This window comes from Euprymna scolopes, unplaced genomic scaffold (assembly GCF_053919585.1).
Source record: "Euprymna scolopes isolate OS-2025 unplaced genomic scaffold, ASM5391958v1 sca622, whole genome shotgun sequence".
Classification (NCBI taxonomy): domain Eukaryota; kingdom Metazoa; phylum Mollusca; class Cephalopoda; order Sepiida; family Sepiolidae; genus Euprymna; species Euprymna scolopes.
Genome location: NW_027633683.1, coordinates 14737 through 34739, shown reverse-complemented (window position 1 = coordinate 34739; position 20003 = coordinate 14737). Strand labels below are relative to the sequence as shown.

The window sequence follows — 20003 nt, the reverse complement described above, 5'->3', positions numbered from 1 at the left end:
GAATGAGCCATGCTTCCAAACTGGACATTTGCGATAGTCAAAATGTTGTAAATTCCATCTTCAGAATAATCTGAGCTTAGAAATGGGTAGCCATCTGTAAATCTCACCAATTCACTTAATAGAATTGATTTATTATTACGAGAAGCATCACTAAATAGTCTTGCTCGCAACCACCCGAATTGACGCTCTTTGGCATCAATCAGCGCTTCGGTTTTTTCAATAGCCGTGTCCCATTGTTCAAGTTTATCGACAATACGATCCTGAATATGTGTTGGAGGTAAAATAACAAATACTTTTTCCAAATCTTTTGAATAAATATGAACAACGGAATGTCCAGCACCTAATTTGTTTATCTGTCTCCGACCTAAAGAATTCAAATAATATGCAATATAATCAGCTCTATATTGATCTTTTAAGCTCAGAATTACTATATCCCCTCCTGCGAAAGCCTCTTGCTTAAGCCTATAACCAACAGCTTTTCCAATTTCCTTGAGAGTTTCCCCAGATCCAGCAAAAAGCAAATCATTATGTTTTAACTTCTTACTACTCTTAGCTACATCAGTATTTATAAAAGAATGAAACCTTTTTACTGAATGATGATGAAGCGTATATATTTCTCCATATCGTATGCATGGCAGCCCGTCATTCTGTAAGTCAGCCTTGGTAATCCCTTTTCCTTTTGAAAAGGAACCAAGTTGAGACAACGGAAGCACTTTCCAATCATCTGGAAGATTTAAATTACTCATCCTCACCTCCCGCACCAATCTGCTTCTTATGCTGTTTCTCAATTGCCTTTGTTTCTTTATCAAAATCAGATTCAAACAAACGATCCTGAATGATGCGGTATTTTTCAAATTCACTTTCCGCGTGCGTTTTGGCAATCTCGGCGCTAACCTTGCCTGCTGGGGCGTCTTTCCATGTGCTCAGGCCCATATTGGCTTTTTCGGCGTCGGCGTGGGTATATACAACTTCGGCAGCGGTTTGCCCATGAATGGCCCAATGCAATTTATTCTGAACAGTAGCAAAAAATCGTTTGGTCACTTGTGCCGTGACATCATAATCAATGGCAGTTGCATAAATATCGGTAATTTTTTGATAGAATTTCCGTTCGGATAAACGTATTTCCCGAATACGCTCCAGCTGTTCTTCAAAATATTTCTTTCCAAGGATGGTGCCGTCATTTTTCAGGCGCTCATCGTCCATGACATAGGCTTTGATCGTATATTCTTTAATAATCCCCGTTGCCCATTTGCGGAACTGTACGGCACGTTCGGAATTCACCTTGTACCCAACAGCAATAATGGCAGAAAGATTATAGTGCTTGGTGTTATAGCTTTTGCCATCTTTAGCAGTTATTCGAAAATTTCGAATAACTGCATTCTCATCCAACTCGCTGTCCGAAAATATCTTTTTCAGGTGATAGTTGATGGTGTTGGTCTCTACATCATAGAGCGTGCCAAGCATTTTTTGGGTGAGCCACACATCTTCATCCGCATAAACAGCCTCAACCCCACCTTCACCGCTGGCCGCCACAAAGGTTAGATATTCTGCCGCAGATGAGCGGATCTTCGGCCTTTGATCTTTCTTTTTGCTCATGCTGACACCTCTTTTAGAAGGTTAGCCATTTTGCCACGCACTTCTGCCAATTCACCTTCGAGCGTATCGATTTCTTGCTGAACGGCTTCGATGTCGATTTCTGGCTCGATTTCGAAGTTATCAACGTAACGGGGAATGTTCAGGTTAAAGTCATTTTCTTTCAGTTCGTCATAGCTTGCCAGATGCGCATATTTTTCCATTTCCTCACGTGCTTCATAGGCGTTCAGGATTTTTTCCATGTGTTCATCCATCAGGGCATTTTGGTTTTTGCCCGGTTGGTAATCCTGGCTGGCATCGATGAAAAGAACGTCCTTACGATTTTCGTTAGCGCCGCCTTTCTCACGGGAGCGGTCGAAAATCAAAATAGTGACGGGGATGGATGTGCTCGGGAACAGGTTACCCGGCAAACCAATAACAGCATCCAGCAGATTGTCTTTGATCAGCTTTTCGCGGATGCGGCCTTCAGCTGCGCCACGGAACAAAACCCCGTGGGGAACGACGACGGATACGCGCCCTTCTTTTTCAACGGCTGCCTCAATCATGTGGCTGATAAAGGCGTAGTCACCTTTTGATTTTGGCGGCACACCGCGCCAGAAGCGATTGTATGTGTCAGCCTCAGCTTCATCAGCGCCCCACTTATCAAGCGAGAATGGTGGGTTAGCGACAATATTGTCGAATTTCATCAGGCGATCATTTTCCACCAATATTGGTGAAGTCAGCGTGTTGCACCATTCAATCCGGGCAGAGTCAGTGCCATGCAAGAACATATTCATACGACATAAAGCCCATGTGCTGCCGTTCACTTCCATTCCATAGATAGAATAGTTGCGGTCACCGACAGCCTTGGTAGCCTCAATCAATAAGCCACCCGAACCGCATGCCGGGTCGCAGATGCGAGCGCCAACCTTTGGCTTACACAGCTTGGCAACCAGCTCGGAGACTTTGTGCGGGGTGTAGAACTCCCCAGCCTTTTTACCTGCATCAGAGGCAAATCGTTCAATCAGGTAAATATAAACATTACCGATAACATCTTCAGAAATACGGCTTGGGCGCATATCAAGTTGCGGCTTGTGGAAGTCTTCCAAAAGCATTTTCAGGCGACGGTTGCGGTCTTTGGTTTTGCCCAGATTGGCTTCTGAGTTAAAATCAATATTACGAAATACACCTTCCAGCTTGCTTTTATTGGATGTCTCAATTGAGTCCAGTGCGATGTTAATCAGCTCACCAATATTGGCTTCATTGCGCTTTTCATACAGGTCATAAAAACTTGCATCTTTGGGCAAGATAAAACGTTCACGCTCTAGCTTGCGGCGAATACGCACATCGTCATCACCGTATTGCTTGCGATATTCCTCATAATGATCCTTCCATACATCCGAGATGTATTTGAGGAAGAGCATCACAAGAATATAGTCCTTGTAACCAGCTGCATCCATCACGCCACGAAAGGTGTCACAAGCAGCCCATGCAGCGTTATTTACGTCTTGTTGTTTAATTGCTTCATTCGTCATTTTTGTGCTCCTTGTGCTTATTTCGTATCTTTCGGTGGATATGGGTCGTTGCCATAGCTGTTTCCGGCTCTGATTTTGCCGTCACGGCCATGGACTTTGGTATCGGATTGTTGGTTACGGGCAATTTGTTCGGCACGTTCAATCGCCTGTTTCTGCGTATCAGTGACCTTTGTTGCCTTGCTATTACCTGCGCCCTTAACGGCCCATCCGTCCGGGTGCTTCACTACATGTTGATTTTTTCCTCGTGTCATAGTATTAATTCCTTGCTCTTGACTGAGTTTGACCCGGAGTAGATGTTGCCGCATCGAAGCCGGGTTTTTTATTACTCGCTGCTGGGCGAGATTCTGATGCCATCTGCATCAAAATTCCTTGGGTGTAGATCGCTTTGCGATTTTTAATCTCTTCTAAGAGTTGCTGCTCTCGCATAGAGAGACTGAAAAACTCAGCCACCTTTTTTTGCCGTTCTAATGAAGGCAGGTTAACTTCTAAATCTTCCAACCCCTGCTTGCTGACCATTTTGACCATGGTGCCTTTAGATCGCGAAGCCAGATATATTTGCGAAGATGGTTGGTTGACCCACCAAAGCAAAAACTCAGGCACAACCTTTTTTACATCTGCTCGCACACGGAATAACGGAGCTGCTACAATTGTGCTCCCCGCATCTTCATTCAGAAGTGCAGCGGTATTTGTCTGGCCACGAGAACGGAAAATAATATCCCCTCGCTTGGCAAGCTGATTCGACTTAGGCTTGGTGTGATCGATGTGGATACTTTCACTCAGGTGCACGAAGTTGTCATCACCAAGGTCTTTCATTTGAATGACCCTAACGCTACCATCCTTGGATGCCTCAATCCGAGAGCGAAACGTCACTCCCGATGAAACCGTGGCTATATATTTTAATTTCAAAATCATCTTGATAAAACTCTGTAATTCGATTACTGTTATAGCTAATGTATCACAGGATATTCTGCGTGTCAACTATAAAAATACAGTAATAGCGTTTTTGTAAAAAATAATATGCAGCAATACGGTAACGATCAGATTCTCTACTCACCATCAGACTTGGTCACCTTTTTGGGGTGTCACCATGCGAGCTTCCTTGATGTGAAGGTGCTGAGCGAGGACATGGACAAGGCCAGCACCACTGGCCAACTGCTGCAACAAAAAGGCTTGGAGCACGAAGCGGCATATCTCCAGCAGCTCAAAGACGAAGGCAAGTCTGTCGTTGAAATCCCCAAAGACTGCAATTTGCAAGACCGCGCCCAGCTCACACTTGAGGCTATGCAGTGCGGTGCGGATGTGATTTATCAGGCCGTGTTCTTTGCGCTGCCTTGGCGGGGCGATGCCGATTTCCTGATTAAGTGCGATACACCATCCGTCTTGGGCGATTTCAGCTATGAGGTTGCTGGATACCAAACTGGCGCGAACAGCCGAGCCCAAGCATATCATGCAGCTCTGTGTCTATTCTCCTCTGCTTCCTGATCTGCAAGGATTGCGCCCGGCTGATATGCATTTGTTTCTGGGCGACCATGCAAAACATAGCTTCCGCGTGGCTGACTTTTTCTATTACTACACACGCGCCAAAGGCCGCTTTGAAACCTATTTGCAAAATCTGCCTGCGGACTCATAAAGACATATAATCCGAATCCCGATTAAGTCAGTAATATGTTCTTTAATAGAATAGTTGATTTTTTCTCTTTCTAATTTGGATTGGTACTTCCTTTGAAATTTTTTAACACTCTCATCTCTGTCTTTTAATCTTGAAAGGACTTTAGATGTCTCTAAATTTTCTTGTCAAGATAAGAGTAAATGTATAAGGTTTCTATATGTCTTCTCCGCAGTTCTAAGTAGAGGATAATTGTTTCCGTACCATTCCCTAAAGTCTTTATTTGCTTCTGTAAAAGCAAAAGATAGCATTTTTGTCTCCTTATAATATTCTACTAACAGTTAAAAAACAACACTTCCCTTATAAGATATATGTTGATACGATAAAGGTTATTTATAGTATTTTATGTTTGTATGGCTGTGGCTTGCACATGAGTGAGTTATTGCGTTTGCCTATTAAAGATATTGATCTTGCTTTAAATAATGTTTATATCTTTGATAGCAAAAGCCAGCGAGATCGTATTGTGCCATTGCTATATAAAGTTAAAGAGGATTTAAAAATTCATCTCACTTATGTTGAGAAAACTCATAAAACTGATTTGCAAGAGGGATTAGGTGCTATTCAGGATTTGCTTGGTCATAATAGCTTACAAACTACTATGATTTATACGCATGTTGTGAAATCGTTGAGTAAGCAACAGCTTATCAGCCTTTTAGACTTGTAAGTACTTATTGAGTAAGTGTATTGCCTGATTTAACTACAAATTCTTTGGTTATAAAAGCAATAACTTTACCATCTAGGCTTTTCAACAAGCTTTAATTTGTTCAGGATGTAGGGGAAGTTTCAAGTCTCTCTCAAGCAATAGAATTACTGTAAGATTGGATTTCCTTCTATTTTTTAACTCTAAAAAAATATATATTACCTGTATTGATAATCATTATCCTTGTTTGGTACAAGGAAAGCAATGTGTGTCTACATACAGGGATGATTATTCACGCATTAATCGAGAGCGATCTATCATCACAGCAAGAATAATAATCGCACCTTTGACAACCTGTTGATAGAAAGAGGATACTCCTAATAAGTCAAGACCGTTGTTTAATACTCCTATAATCAATGCCCCAAACAAAGTACCAACGATACTTCCTACCCCTCCTGCTAAACTTGTTCCTCCTATCACGACAGCAGCAATGGCGTCTAACTCATAAGCCACGCCAGCTTGTGGCAGTGCTGCCGATGTACGACCAGAAAGAATAAGCCCAGCCAGCCCAGCCAGCAGTCCAGAAATTGCATAAACCGTAAACGTAACCGTTCGTACTTTAATGCCGGATGTTCGTGCTGCTTTTGGATTTCCACCTATTGCATAAACATATCGACCAAAGGTGGTAAAACGCAATACCCCCCAACAAATAAGAAATACCAATAGAAAAAGAATAACCGGCATCGGGATACCTGCTACAACCCCTTTTCCTATGAAACGATACAGTGGATTCAAATTTGAAATTGGCATGCCGTCATTGTAGATGTAGGTTAAACCTCTTGCTATACTCAGCATACCCAATGTCATCACAAAGGAAGGAATAGCGAAACGAGCAATCATAATACCATTGATTGAACCTAAAATCAGCCCAACCCCAAGTCCTGCAACAATCGGCAGAAGCACAGATGAATTTCCAGCACCTGTTGCAAAACTGGCCGCTACCATTGCCGCACAAGCCACAACAGAGCCAACTGATAAATCAATACCTCGCATGAGAATAACAAAGGTCATTCCCAGTGCGAGTATCCCATTAATAGAAGTTTGCCTAACGACATTAAGCAAATTATTTGTGGTAAAAAAGTATGGGCTAACAAATGCTAATACAACACAAAGGACAACAAATGCTAAGACAATTCCATACTTTGCTAACCAATGTTTAATTAACGCACCATCAATCTTACTTATTGCTCCACCTGACATCTTAATTCCTTTTATTCATTAATTTACACGCATTTTGTATCATATCTCTAATCGATGCGGTTATTTCCAATGCACAACAGGCCATTAATCATACAAGAAGCATCGGCATTGGTCTTTCCTCATGCACCATTCCAGCAGTTGGAAAACCTAATTTTCAAATCCATGAAGGAGAGATGGAAGTTGGTATTGGACATCATGGTGAAGCTGGAGTTAGCGTAAGCAAAATTGTTAGTGCGAATGAAATGGCTAAAATTATGTTTGAAAAAGTTATGCCAGAACTTGATGTCCAAGAAAATGACCAAGTTGTTGTGCTAGTATCTGGACTAGGTTCAACTCCAAATAATGAACTCCATATTCTGTATGCTGAATTGGCATCACTTATGGAGCAGAAAAAAATCATTATTCATAAAAGTTTTGTTGGCAACTACTTTACTTCATTAGAAATGGCTGGTGCAACCCTCACAGTAATGAAATTAGATGAAAATTTAAAACAACTCATTGATATGCCTGCAACTTCTATTGGATTAACTATGGAGGGTTAAAATGACAATGTATAACCTAAATGATAGCCAAGAATTATTACTTAATCTATGCACTACTATCATCGACAGCAAAGAAGAGCTTAGTGAAATTGATGGTCTTATTGGTGATGGGGATCATGGAATAAACATGGCAAAAGGCTTTGAGACTTTCAAAAATAGAGTTATAGAAAATAATATCTCTTCATTAGATAAAGGATTTTTGGAACTGGCTAATGTACTCATGGGGGAAATTGGAGGCTCTATGGGACCCTTGTATAGTTGCTTCTTCTTAGGAATGAGTACAAGTATACAAAATCAAGATACATTATCATCTGGTGATTGTGAAAAAATGTTTAACTCCGGTCTTGAAAACTTACAAACCATCACTGATGCTAAATTAGGCGATAAGTCTCTTATGGACACACTTATCCCTGTTGTTACCACTTTTTCAGAAAAACATCAACAGGGAAAATCTTTTAAGGAGTCTTTAATGATAGCATCGGCATCTGGACAGGCTGGTGCAGAAAGCACACGTGCGTTGCAAGCTAAAATTGGACGAGCCAGTCGTCTAGGTGAACGTTCCATCGGCCGTGCTTGATGCCGGTGCTGTTTCTTGTGCAAAATTAATGAGTTGTATTTGTGAGAGTATCTCATTAAAACTCAGTTAGAATAGTATACATTAATGAAAATTATCTATAAAAAAGCCTAGATATAGACAACTTACTTTATCTAAATTTTCTTCTATTATTTAAGTTGATAGATTGATGTAATTCGTTGTGCTACTTTAATGTATTTAGGGACAACCATAATCAACTCTCCTCTGCTTAAACCAGATTTCATGGCTAGTGCATACCTTTTTTTATCATATTCTAAAGAAAATCTTGCATAACCTTGTGCAAAATTCTCCTCAGTTGTTATTCCATATACACTTTTAATCTTTTTTAGCTGGGCTTCAGCAAGCAAATCAGCTTTCTTACGTGCCTTTTGACTTAAATCTCGTATCATTTGTTCCTTATACTCTTCCCTTTTGGTTGTTTGAAATAGAGTATTCGCCCCCTGAACGCCTGCTAACTTAATTAATCCATTCATTAAATTTGGATAACTCTTTAAAGTTTTTAGAGTAAGGGTAAAAGCTTGGGTCATCTCATAACCTAACACTTCTAAACCATATACGCCTCCTTTTCTCGCTCTTTTAACGGTCTTATTAATCTCAGAGGATTTCAGACTAGATGAAGAAATGTCTTGCTTAGCCAACAAATCAATAATCCGTACTGAGGTGTTTTTTATTGATTGTATGGCTTTCTCGGAAGTTTTCTCATAAGCAAGAATAGAAAAGTTAATTTGTGCCATATCAGGCTTAACTTTTTTTTCTAAACTTTCTGTAACAATTACAAAAGGGAAGTCTGGAACAGGATTAGCCCATACAGAGAATGATAAAGCTAACACGACACCTATAACGATATACTTTTTCATTACACAAAGGATAATTTATGTACTAATCCTGCAAACAATCTTATACTACTGCATAGATTCTTTAACCTTATTAACAAGCTGATCCAAAATTGGATTAAACATGTTGCGTCTCAATAAACCTTGTTCAAGATTCCTCTTAGTTTTTTCACCATAAATGGTATTTACGTTATCCGTTAAACAAGGTTGATAATTCTTCGTTTCATAATAATGTAAGCAATCTTTATATTCTCCATTAAACCCATAATATGGATCATTCACATCTATGATAGAAGCCTGATGGGCTGAGCTAATAACCCTATATTGCTTATGTGCAGAATCAATCATAGTAACAGGGATTCCTTTGAAATCCTCAATTGCTTCCTTTTTATAAAAAGGCTGGACAAACACATTAAGATCCGCCTTAGGAGCAACTTTATGCAATAATTTTAATGCTTCCACTGATTCTATTGTTGTATCAGGAACGCCATAATAAGCTAGCACCGGTATATTATTGATTGTATTTTTTGAATTTGCAACTTGCTGAGTGAGGTTATATATCTGCTCAATTGCATTTGTTGCAAGTGAGGTATATTCTGCTAAATCAATCTCTGGATATTTTTCCCAAAATGGTTTGAAATGCTTCAAAAATGCTGCGGTACTAGCAAGAGAGGAAATTTTTATAGCCGCATCAACCAAAACAACCCCGCTTATTTTGGCATCACTATTTTTAAGAAGATAATTAATGCTCAATGCTCCTCCAAGGGATACTCCACCTAAATAAATCTTCCCATTAAATTGATTACGAGCCATGTCTATAAAACGAACTACAGATTTTTCCCACTGCTTAAGCTCTACATTTAATAACGCATCAGGTGTTAGTCCATGTCCATCTAGAAGTGGTAAAAATACATTAAAACAGTGTTGGCTTAACCTTTTAGCAAATCCCTTTGGAATATACGGAGAAGACTTAAGTCCATGAAAAAAAACAAGTGTTTTCGCTGGACCTTCACAACTTGATGCTGCTTTCTCAAGAACAGGCTCATTATAATACACTCTTCTAGGCTCTTTGACATGCACCTTTACAAGAGTATTTTTCGTATCACGTATATAATCCTCAATACTCTCAGCATAAGATAAACTAATCATAAATGACATTGCTATCAGAAGACCTCTTATTAAAGGTGATAGTATTATAGATATAGATTTTTGCATAGTATTTTTGAAATATTTTATATAATAAATTTGATTTTAGTAATTAACCTACTTAGAAATAACTCTATTTTTGAGCCGTAATCTCAATCTCAATTTTCATTTTATCATCAAGCAAATCTGCTATAATGACTGTCGCTGCGGGCTTTACTTTACCTAAGTATTTTGAAAAAACTGACCAACAAGGCTCAAAATCATCCTTATTAGGAAAAATATATCGCACTCTAACTGCCTTGTCTAACGAACTCCCCGCTTCTTTAAGAGCCTTCTCTATATTTTTAAAACACTGATCAGCTTGTTCAACAACGTTACTTGATATGCTCATTGAAGAATAATCATAACCCGTTGTTCCAGAAACAAATACATAATTTCCATCATCCACTGCTCGTGAATATCCTATTTTAGATTCAAACTCTGAACCACTCGATATTAATTTTTTACTCATTAAATTTTACACCTATTTAATATAGTTAACGATATATCGCCACTAAGCTCCGGCACTACAAACACTTACCAAACCACTACATTCGTAATAATACCTCATAATTAATGGTTTAGTTTTTTTTCCATACATACTTAATCTAACTTCTCTAGTTCGCCACACTCAATTAAACTTTATTATACTTCTTTACTCCAGTGATTAAGCTTCTCGCATTAATTAATCTTACAGCACCTATAAAATGTGCTAAAACGTTCGGAATTATATTATGAAAGATGTTTGCTAAAAAATTCGTTACATTTACTCCAAAAGATCACATAGTGTCTTGAGCATACTCTCTTTCTTAAAATAATCTATTATATATTGAGAAAAGGTTTTGCGTACAACCACTGCTTAATGCTCTTTTCATCATTTCTTGGATGTTTGGTTTTTTTAATACTTGAATGCTTGCTAAATTTATATTATTTCAATACGTCTTAGGAGCATTTTCTATCTAAAATTTATAATTTTAGGTTTTATACATAAAATACTACCCAATCATGAGCTGCTATCAATCTACCTATCAGACCTCTATTGATAATGCAGAAAAATTCTGGGAAGAAGTAGCAAAAGAATTGTATTGGGACAAACCCTGTACCAAAGTTTTAGATGATAGGGATAAGCCTTTTTACCGTTGGTTTACAGGAGGGGAGTTAAATATTTGCTACAATGCCGTTGATCGCCATGTTTTAGCAGGTCATGGTGAACAAACTGCCATCGTTTATGACAGCCCTGTCACCAATACAAAAACCTATATTAGCTATGCTCAGTTAAAAGAAAACGTAGCAGATTTAATCACCGATCGAGATTATGATTGGGATGAGCTAACGATGAAAAATAAAGAGATTGACTGTGTCCAAACCGTAGCAACCGATCCTTTATACATTCTTTACACTTCTGGCACTACTGGGCAACCCAAAGGTATTGTTAGAGATCATGGTGGGCAGGCTGTTGCTCTTCATTGGTCCATGAAAAATATTTATGATTCTGTACCCGGTGATGTTTACTGGGCTGCTTCAGATGTTGGCTGGGTTGTCGGGCACTCTTATATCGTTGATGCCCCTCTTCTTAACCGAAACACAACCGTTCTATAAGAAGGAAAACCAGTAGGGACTCCCGATTCCGATGCTTTCTGACGAGTTATAGAAGAATATAAAGTGAATACTCTTTTCACTGCACCCACACGGGTAATAAAAAAAGAAGATCCCTCTGGCAATATGCCAAAAAAATATAACTTTTCCTCTCTACGAGCACTCTTCCTAGCTGGTGAACGAACTGATCCAGATACCATTCTCTGGGCAGAAAAACACCTAAATATTCCCGTCATTGATCACTGGTGGCAAACAGAAACTTCTTGGGCAATTGTTGGCAATCCTCTAGGTATAGAAAAACTGCCTATTAAAGTTGGTTCTTCTAGCAAACCCATACCGGGTTATTTAGTTAAAGTGTTAGATGATCAAGGAAATATCAAACCTTGTGGCGAACTTGGAAACCTTGCTATTAAATTGCCCTTACCTCCCGGAACCCTCGTTACCTTGTGGAAAAACAAAGGACGTTACTACTCATCATATTTAGAAAAATATCCCGGATATTACCTTTCTGGTGACTCGGGGTTACAAGATGAAGATGGCTATATCTTTATTATGAGTCGCATTGATGATGTCATCAACACAGCTGGGCATCGTCTATTAACCAAACAAATAGAAGAAATTTTATGCGATCATCCTGATGTTGCAGAAGCTGCAACTTTTGGCATAAAAGATGAAGTTAAAGGAGAGATTCCTTTGGCATTAGTCGTCTGTAATGCACAAACCAATTTATCTAAATAAGAATTATGCACACAACTTATTGCTCGTGTACGTGAAAAACTTGGTCCTGTGGCTGCCTTTAAATTAATTACTGTGGTCAAGCGTTTACCAAAAAACACGTTCAGGAAAATTCTCCGTGGAACCATGCGTAGCATCGCTAATGGAGAAAAATGGAGCATGCCTGCAACCATTGATGACCCAATTATCTTGGATGAAATAACCGAATACCTCAAGCAATTGGAGTATCCCAAATAAATGACAACTCTCTAAAATCTCCTTTTTACAAAAACGACTTAAAAAAATTGTTGACTGTCTCTCTTTAACAAGCCTTATAGCGATAAAATGATACCTTTGCACAAACAATAATTCCTTAAAACTAAGGCTTTTTTCTTAATTTTACTTAGTGCTTCTTAGCCTTTTTAAATGTCAATACAAAATTAAATGCCATAATACTTGATATTTTCCCATGATTAATCGCTTTTGAAAAAGTATTGAAAATGAACATCGGCACACCGTATTGATTAATATTGATAATAATTGGATTAATAGATGATGCCACAATATAACCTGCTGGGGTCTTGCTTAACATAAAATAGACTTCTTCTTGTTGCTCATTTTTAGCAAAATTAATAGTTATAGGCAATTTTTTTTTGCGATAGTTAACAACTGCATTAATAAAACTAATGGGAATATCCGCTGAAACCTTAATCTTCGAATAAATCGATTTCTTAAAAAACCCAGAATTCAGTCGTTTGTCACGCAATACATGACCTGTATTAATACTTGTGGTATCAATAAATATAGATACTTTACCTGAATCATTTATATCCCCTTTTATAGAAGAGAAAAAAGCTTTTTCAACAATGTATTGTTTTTTAATCGTACTAAAAGAAATAAAAGAGTTTTGGCTATCTATTTTATATAATTTCTTTTCAACCGCATGGCTAATTTGAGTATAAATCAACAACAAAACAATACCAAAAAAATAACCTGCTGGTTTATTTCTAAAATACATGCTTTTCAAGACTAGTGCTTAACTAGCTTATTTAATGACTCTCCTAGATTGGAGATCGATTCCACTGTCATCACTCCGGCTTTCTCCAATGCCGCATATTTTTCCTGTGCTGTTCCCTTTCCTCCAGATATAATCGCACCAGCATGTCCCATTCTTTTTCCTTTCGGAGCACTAACTCCAGCGATATATGAGATAACTGGCTTACTAACATTGGATGAAATGTACTCAGCCGCAGCTTCTTCTGCTGTGCCACCAATCTCTCCTATCATAACAATAGACTCAGTTTGCTCATCTTGCTCAAATAATTCTAAACAATCAATAAAGTTCATTCCCGGTATGGGGTCACCACCAATACCAATACAAGTACTTTGCCCTAAACCAGCATCCGTTGTTTGTTTTACTGCCTCATAAGTAAGTGTTCCAGAACGAGAAATAATACCAACAGACCCTTTCTTATGAATAAAACCCGGCATGATGCCTATTTTACACTCTTCTGGTGTGATAATTCCTGGACAGTTTGGACCAATAATTCTTACACCATTCGCATCTGCAATATATTTTGCAGCAAGCATATCTAAAGTAGGAATACCCTCTGTAATGACAACAATCAATTCCATCTCTGCATCGATTGCCTCTAAAATTGAATCCTTACAAAATGGTGCTGGAACATACAAGACTGAAACTTTCGCACCGGTATTTTTTGCTGCTTCTCTAACCGTATTAAAAACTGGCACATCAAGATGTACAGAACCTCCCTTACCCGGAGATACCCCTGCTACAACTTTTGTTCCATACTCAATTGCTTGTTGAGAATGAAATGTTCCTTGTTTTCCTGTAAGCCCTTGACAAATAACTTTAGTATTTTGATCGATAAGTATGCTCATGTTATTAATTTTTTTTAGATTGCTCTATTGATTTTTGTGCAGCATCGGCTAGGTCATAACCAACAAAAAAGTTTAAGCCACTTTTTTCTAAAAGATCTTTTCCCTGTTGCTGCTGATTGCCTTCCAAACGAACAATCACTGGAATGGTTAATTCAATTTGTTTAGCTGCTTGTATAATCCCCTCTGCAATGAGATCACAACGCACAATGCCACCAAAAATATTAATTAAAATTGCTTTCACCTTATTATCAGAAAGAATGAGTTTAAAGGCTTCTGTGACACGCTCAGCCGTAGCACCACCACCAACATCTAAGAAATTAGCTGGCTTACCTCCATATAATTTGATCGTATCCATTGTTGCCATTGCTAAACCGGCTCCATTCACCATACAGCCTATATTTCCATCTAAGGCAACGTAATTAAGTTGATGTTGTGAGGCAATTAATTCTCGCTCATCTTCTTGTGTAGTATCGCGCATTTCCCATAATTCTTTTTGGCGATATTCTGCATTCCCATCTACATTAATTTTTGCATCAATGCAAAATAAATCACCTTTATCGGTGATAATCAAAGGATTTATTTCTACTAAAGCAAGATCCTTTTCAATAAATAATCGACATAAAGATTCTATCAAATGGACAAATTGAGTAATTTGTTTGCCTTGTAAATTTAAAGCAAAAGCCAATTGCCGTGCCTGATATGGCATTGATCCTAACATTGGTTGCAAAGTAATTTGATGAATTTTTTCAGGTGTTTCACTTGCCACCTTTTCAATCTCAACCCCTCCCTCTGTGGAACACATAAACACAATTCGCTGACTGGCACGATCAATTACTGCACCTAAATAAAGTTCTTCTTTTATATTGCTTGGTGCTTCAACTAACACTGTGTTAACAGGTTGCCCTTTTTCATCTGTCTGATACGTGACAAGGTTTTTTCCTAACAATTTTTTTGCAGTTTGTCCAACCTCTTCTAATGAGGTGCATAATTTCACACCACCTGCTTTTCCTCGTCCACCTGCATGAACCTGTGCCTTAACAATCCACTTCTCCCCAGCAATTTTTTTTGCCTCCTCAATAGCTTGTTCCGATGTGCTGGCTATTCTTCCTTGTGGCACATCTATACCATAATCCCGAAAAAGAGATTTTCCTTGATATTCATGTAAATTCATAAGTTTTTTGCTTATATATTAAGTGTTAGTACTATTTGTATGGATTAACATTTAAAGACAACCCTCACAAAAATTTTTGATGGTTACCCTATCTACTCAGCAGCATTAAATTGCTCTGGCAAATCAATTCCATCACCAAATAAAAACTTTTCTCTCTCTTCTGCCAAAAACAACTTGGCCTTAGGATCAATAGACGAGAGACGATACTCATTAATGAGTATTGTTTGATAACCTATCCATTCTTGCCAAACTTTTTTTGAAATATTTTCAAAGATTTTTTCTCCTTCTTCCCCAGGGAAAGGAGGAGTTTCTAACCCTTCAGCTTCTTTTTGCTGTTTTTGACAGAATATAGTTCTAGACATTATTAGAAGACAATAATTGTTGATTGTATGATGAATACGGTTCAGCTACTTGAACGACTTTTGTTAGAGCTTTCTAACAAAAACCACTGTCGAATAACTTTTTTTATTGGAGCCGCCAAACCAATAGACACTGAATAGCTACTATTATACCAAATCCAACCCATAGGAAGTGCCTGTAATCCATCTATAGTTGCCTGATAAATACGACAATCAAGATAAAAATGGCTAAACGTGTGGCGAAATTCTAACCACTTGGGTCCCATGGCAATAATTGGTTGTGGTTTAAGTTGCTCAAGCTCTGTTCGTTGAGGAAGACTCCATAATCCTCCCCATATTCCAACTTTCGGTCTTTGTTTAAGTAAAACTAACTGATGTTGAGTAATCAGAACAAAATCACTCTGTCGCACAGGCTTTTCTTTTTGTTTTTCTCGATTGGGCAATACATGCTGTACCTGCTTGTGGTATGCCATACAGGCCTGTTGTAGTGGACACCTTTCACACAATGGTTGACTACGCTTACAAATAATTGCACCAAGATCCATCATTCCTTGCGTATAAGGAATCACCTCTTTATCTGGCACAAGCTCATCACTTAATCTCCATAAATTTTTTTCCGTTGAGCCTAAATTAATGGGTTCATATATGGCAAAATAACGTGCTAGCACTCGCTTAACATTTCCATCTAATATCGACGCTCGCTTTTTATAAGCAAGCACCATGATTGCACCGGCTGTTGAACGTCCAATTCCCGGAAGCTTTTGCAATTCTTCTATACGGTTTGGAAAAACCCCCTTAAATTGCGATACGACGATACGTGCGGATCGATGCAAATTTCTTGCCCTTGAATAATACCCTAAACCTGACCATAAAAAAAGCACCTCATCAATATTTGCCACCGCAAGAGAAAACACATCAGGAAAGCGGTCAATAAAACGATTATAGTAGGGAAGAACTGTATTTACCTGCGTTTGTTGTAACATAATCTCTGATAACCAAACCCGATAAACATTGCGATCTTTTTGCCAAGGAAAATCATGCCTACCATACTGCTTTTGCCAGCTAATTACAGCTTGGGAAAAATTATCAGTATTTATATTTTCCATTATTTAACTCTGATTTAACTCTGCTTATTCTTATCACGTATAAATTTTTTATACGCTTAAAAATACACACTGCTGTGTACATGGTATGATTGTATTGTTGATCAACTCTTATTTGAACATTAACCGCCATTGAGTTGCTCATCAACAAGTATAATAGGTTTTTCTATTGTTACTCTGTTGTTTCTTTATGTAAACTATATCATTTTTACTTTTAAATTTACTTCATATGGATATAAAAATAACTGGACAAAATATAGAAGTTAGCCAAGCTTTAAAAAGTCATATCACTAACAAAACAGAAAAATTAAATCGTCATTTTGAACGAATCATGTGGCTTCATGTCGTTCTTAAAATAGAAAAAAACAAACAAATTGCCGAAGCAACGATGCATGTTAGTGGTCAAGATTTTTTTGCTCAAACGACTTCTGATGATATGTATGAGAGCATTGATGCGATGATTGCCAAGCTTGATACCCAAGTTCTCAAGCATAAAGATAAAATAAAAAACAAATAGCAACAATCTATGCCAAACATTCTATCTGTAGGAGAATGCGTTCCATTAAACATTGCTATAGCGAATCAAAAAGGCGAAAAGGTATCTCTTAAACAATTACTTGCAGATTGTAAGCAACTGGTACTCTATTTTTACCCAAAAGATGATACTCCCGGGTGCACAACTGAGGCCTGTGAAATTCGTGATAATTGGAAACAATTTTCTCAGCTTAACCTGCCAGTCTATGGAGTAAGTCCAGATAACGCTGAGAAACATCAAAAATTTATTGATAAGTACGGTTTGCCTTTTGATTTGCTGTGTGATGAGGAGCATATTCTTTCTGAAGCATTTGGCGTATGGGTTGAAAAAAAAATGTATGGTCGTACCTATATGGGCATCGCAAGGAGTAGTTTTGTTATCAACTCCTGTGGAAAAATTACACATGCTTTTACCAATGTTAAACCCAAAGGGCATGCCAAAGAATTATTACAAAGTTTGAACGCCTCTGATTAATAGTAAAACCTTATATTGCTATGCAAAATACAGAAAACCACCACCAATTGTTTCTGCACCAATCACAGCAGCTCATAGAAGTTCATAGTTTTGAGCGTCTAGCTGAACTTTTTAGCGAAAATCACCCTGCTGATATTGCCTCATTAATTAGTTCTCTACCACAAAATATAAGAGAACAAATATGGCAACTTGTACCCGAAGAAATGAGCGGCGAGGTTTTAAATGAAATAGATGATAGTATTCGTTCTTCTCTACTTGGTGAGATGGAAACCGCTCAAGTCATTTCTGCTCTCAGCTCCCTAGATGAAGATGAGCAAGCAGATTTGCTACAAGATATCCCAGAACGAACAGAGGAAATTTTACAAGGCATGGACTTCGATAGGCGACAACGTCTTGAAGCAGTCTTATATTATCCAGAAGACGTTGCTGGTGGACTAATGGATTTAGATACCATTGCCGTAAGAGCTGATGTAAGCGTCGGTGTCGTACTACGATACTTACATAAGCTTAGCTCCATTCCTGAATCAACCAATAAGCTCTTTGTTACAGATAGAAAAGGTGTGTATAGGGGGCAACTTTTTATCACCTCATTACTTACCCATGATCACGATACAATGGTTGAAGCTCTTCTGCAAAATGGTGGCTCAATTTCTGCTAATACCCCCGCCCAAGAAGCCGCAGAAATATTTGCTAAATTAGATCTTATTAGCCTTGCTGTGGTAGATGATAAAAATATTCTACTTGGGCGGATTACGGTTGATGATATTGTTGACTTCTTACGTGACTCAAATCAAAACTCCATGCTTAAATTAGCAGGGACAACGAATGAAGATGCCTTCTCTTCTGTATTAAAAAGCAGTCAATATCGTGCTCTTTGGCTAGGTATTAATCTTATCACAGCACTGTTGGCATCATGGGTAATTTTAGAGTTTCAAGAAGCTATAGATAAACTTGTTGCCCTTGCTGTCTTAATGCCAATAGTTGCCAGTATGGGTGGAATTGCCGGCAGTCAAACATTAAGTGTTATTATACGTTCTCTCGCTCTTGGTCAGCTGCGTAAAGGCAATAAAGTGTGGATGCTTCGCAAAGAAATTGGTATCGGCTTACTCAATGGAATATTATGGGCAATAATGGTCAGTAGTATTGCTTTTTGGTGGTTCTCCTCTTCACTTCTTAGCATAACAATTGGTGTTGCTGTTTTTATTAATCTTGTTGTTGCAACATCCTCTGGTGTGATTGTACCCTTGATTATGCAGAGACTAGATATTGATCCTGCCATTTCTGGCGGAGTTATTCTTACCACCATTACTGATGTAGTTGGATTCTTTTCTTTTCTAGGCTTAGCAAGCTTACTTATTCTTTAGCCTCTGCTACAACCAATACCTATCAAAATGAAAACCATTATTGAGTGTCAGCAAGTTAAACACTGTTTTAAAAATGCTCATCATCACACAACCGACGTACTAAAAGGAATTACTCTTGATGTGAAAGAAAATGAGATGACAGCCATTATTGGTGCCTCTGGTTCTGGAAAAACCACATTGCTACAACTCCTTGGAGGACTAAATATAGCCACTGAAGGAAAAATATTGATTGATGGTTTAAATCCAGCAGAAAATAACGATAATAAACTTAGTAAACTGCGCAACCAAAAGTTAGGTTTTGTTTATCAATTTCATCACCTTATTGCAGAAATATCTGCCTTAGAAAATATCTGTATGCCCCTATTTATTGCCGGTGTCAATCGTTCCGAAGCCTTGGAAAGAGGCAAAAAAATGTTAACAGATATTGGCTTAGCAAATAGAGAAAGTCATCAACCTGCAAAATTGTCTGGTGGAGAAAGACAGCGTGTTGCCATCGGCAGAGCTCTCATTAACCAACCTATGTGTTTACTCGCTGATGAGCCAACGGGAAATTTAGATCAATATAATGCAGAAAAAATTATTGATTTAATTGTCCAACTAAATGACAGTCATCAAATGAGCGTGCTTCTCAGCACGCATGATAGCAACCTTGCTAAAAAAATGCATCGTGCCTTTTTGCTCAATGATGGTCATTTGCATCCCACCACAATTACTTAACCACGGCTTACTTATCAAATAAAATGTAGAGATGTCCATTGATGACATCTCACCTTATTTGATATCCCAACTAAACCATAGAAGCACAACAAATTACGTCTCTACAAAACCACCCACGTATTAACAACATAAAGGACATCATTGGTGGTGTCTCACCTATTTGATATCTCAATCAAATCACACAAAGGCAATGAGTTATATCTCTATAAAACTATCAATCTTTCAACAAAGTATATATTT

At 38.2% G+C, this 20003-nt stretch overlaps 11 protein-coding genes across 11 annotated transcripts; 7 read left to right on the top strand and 4 right to left on the bottom strand.

The window, feature by feature from the left end:
• Positions 1-1592: 1592 nt before the first annotated feature.
• LOC145275161 (type I restriction enzyme MpnII methylase subunit-like) lies at positions 1593-3107 on the bottom strand. Its single transcript, XM_080127634.1, has one exon. It carries the CDS (start codon positions 3105-3107, stop codon positions 1593-1595), a length of 1515 nt encoding a protein of 504 aa, XP_079983760.1.
• Positions 3108-5701: 2594 nt separating this feature from the next.
• LOC145275160 (ribose import permease protein RbsC-like) lies at positions 5702-6673 on the bottom strand. The gene has a single exon (XM_080127633.1). It carries the CDS (start codon positions 6671-6673, stop codon positions 5702-5704), a length of 972 nt encoding a protein of 323 aa, XP_079983759.1.
• Positions 6674-6846: 173 nt separating this feature from the next.
• On the top strand, positions 6847-7215 carry LOC145275159 (PTS-dependent dihydroxyacetone kinase 1, dihydroxyacetone-binding subunit DhaK-like). The gene has a single exon (XM_080127632.1). It carries the CDS (start codon positions 6847-6849, stop codon positions 7213-7215), a length of 369 nt encoding a protein of 122 aa, XP_079983758.1.
• A 7-nt stretch (positions 7216-7222) lies between these two features.
• Positions 7223-7792, top strand: LOC145275158 (putative kinase MCAP_0235). Its single transcript, XM_080127631.1, has one exon. The coding sequence runs from the start codon at positions 7223-7225 to the stop codon at positions 7790-7792; it is 570 nt and encodes a 189-aa protein (XP_079983757.1).
• A 3041-nt stretch (positions 7793-10833) lies between these two features.
• LOC145275156 (acyl-CoA synthetase short-chain family member 3, mitochondrial-like) lies at positions 10834-12162 on the top strand. Its single transcript, XM_080127630.1, has 2 exons — positions 10834-11254; positions 11597-12162. Exons 1-2 carry the CDS (start codon positions 10834-10836, stop codon positions 12160-12162), a joined length of 987 nt encoding a protein of 328 aa, XP_079983756.1.
• A 1882-nt stretch (positions 12163-14044) lies between these two features.
• On the bottom strand, positions 14045-15211 carry LOC145275155 (succinate--CoA ligase [ADP-forming] subunit beta-like). Its single transcript, XM_080127629.1, has one exon. It carries the CDS (start codon positions 15209-15211, stop codon positions 14045-14047), a length of 1167 nt encoding a protein of 388 aa, XP_079983755.1.
• A 403-nt stretch (positions 15212-15614) lies between these two features.
• Positions 15615-16676, bottom strand: LOC145275154 (adenine DNA glycosylase-like). Its single transcript, XM_080127628.1, has one exon. The coding sequence runs from the start codon at positions 16674-16676 to the stop codon at positions 15615-15617; it is 1062 nt and encodes a 353-aa protein (XP_079983754.1).
• A 226-nt stretch (positions 16677-16902) lies between these two features.
• On the top strand, positions 16903-17190 carry LOC145275153 (ribosome hibernation promoting factor-like). Its single transcript, XM_080127626.1, has one exon. The coding sequence runs from the start codon at positions 16903-16905 to the stop codon at positions 17188-17190; it is 288 nt and encodes a 95-aa protein (XP_079983752.1).
• Positions 17191-17199: 9 nt separating this feature from the next.
• Positions 17200-17682, top strand: LOC145275152 (peroxiredoxin Bcp-like). Its single transcript, XM_080127625.1, has one exon. The coding sequence runs from the start codon at positions 17200-17202 to the stop codon at positions 17680-17682; it is 483 nt and encodes a 160-aa protein (XP_079983751.1).
• A 20-nt stretch (positions 17683-17702) lies between these two features.
• LOC145275151 (magnesium transporter MgtE-like) lies at positions 17703-19046 on the top strand. Its single transcript, XM_080127624.1, has one exon. The coding sequence runs from the start codon at positions 17703-17705 to the stop codon at positions 19044-19046; it is 1344 nt and encodes a 447-aa protein (XP_079983750.1).
• Positions 19047-19073: 27 nt separating this feature from the next.
• LOC145275149 (lipoprotein-releasing system ATP-binding protein LolD-like) lies at positions 19074-19763 on the top strand. Its single transcript, XM_080127623.1, has one exon. The coding sequence runs from the start codon at positions 19074-19076 to the stop codon at positions 19761-19763; it is 690 nt and encodes a 229-aa protein (XP_079983749.1).
• Positions 19764-20003: the final 240 nt, after the last annotated feature.

Bases quoted from the DNA above. Each gene is read 5' to 3' on its own strand.
- LOC145275158 (XM_080127631.1), top strand. From the start codon at position 7,223: ATGTATAACCTAAATGATAGCCAAGAATTATTACTTAATCTATGCACT.
- LOC145275156 (XM_080127630.1), top strand. From the start codon at position 10,834: ATGAGCTGCTATCAATCTACCTATCAGACCTCTATTGATAATGCAGAA. The intron at 11,255-11,596 runs GTATTGTTAGAG...CACTCTTCCTAG, and splicing joins CACTACTGGGCAACCCAAAG to CTGGTGAACGAACTGATCCA.
- LOC145275155 (XM_080127629.1), bottom strand. From the start codon at position 15,211: ATGAATTTACATGAATATCAAGGAAAATCTCTTTTTCGGGATTATGGT.
- LOC145275149 (XM_080127623.1), top strand. From the start codon at position 19,074: ATGAAAACCATTATTGAGTGTCAGCAAGTTAAACACTGTTTTAAAAAT.
- LOC145275154 (XM_080127628.1), bottom strand. From the start codon at position 16,676: ATGGAAAATATAAATACTGATAATTTTTCCCAAGCTGTAATTAGCTGG.
- LOC145275151 (XM_080127624.1), top strand. From the start codon at position 17,703: ATGCAAAATACAGAAAACCACCACCAATTGTTTCTGCACCAATCACAG.
- LOC145275160 (XM_080127633.1), bottom strand. From the start codon at position 6,673: ATGTCAGGTGGAGCAATAAGTAAGATTGATGGTGCGTTAATTAAACAT.
- LOC145275161 (XM_080127634.1), bottom strand. From the start codon at position 3,107: ATGACGAATGAAGCAATTAAACAACAAGACGTAAATAACGCTGCATGG.
- LOC145275153 (XM_080127626.1), top strand. From the start codon at position 16,903: ATGGATATAAAAATAACTGGACAAAATATAGAAGTTAGCCAAGCTTTA.
- LOC145275159 (XM_080127632.1), top strand. From the start codon at position 6,847: ATGGAAGTTGGTATTGGACATCATGGTGAAGCTGGAGTTAGCGTAAGC.
- LOC145275152 (XM_080127625.1), top strand. From the start codon at position 17,200: ATGCCAAACATTCTATCTGTAGGAGAATGCGTTCCATTAAACATTGCT.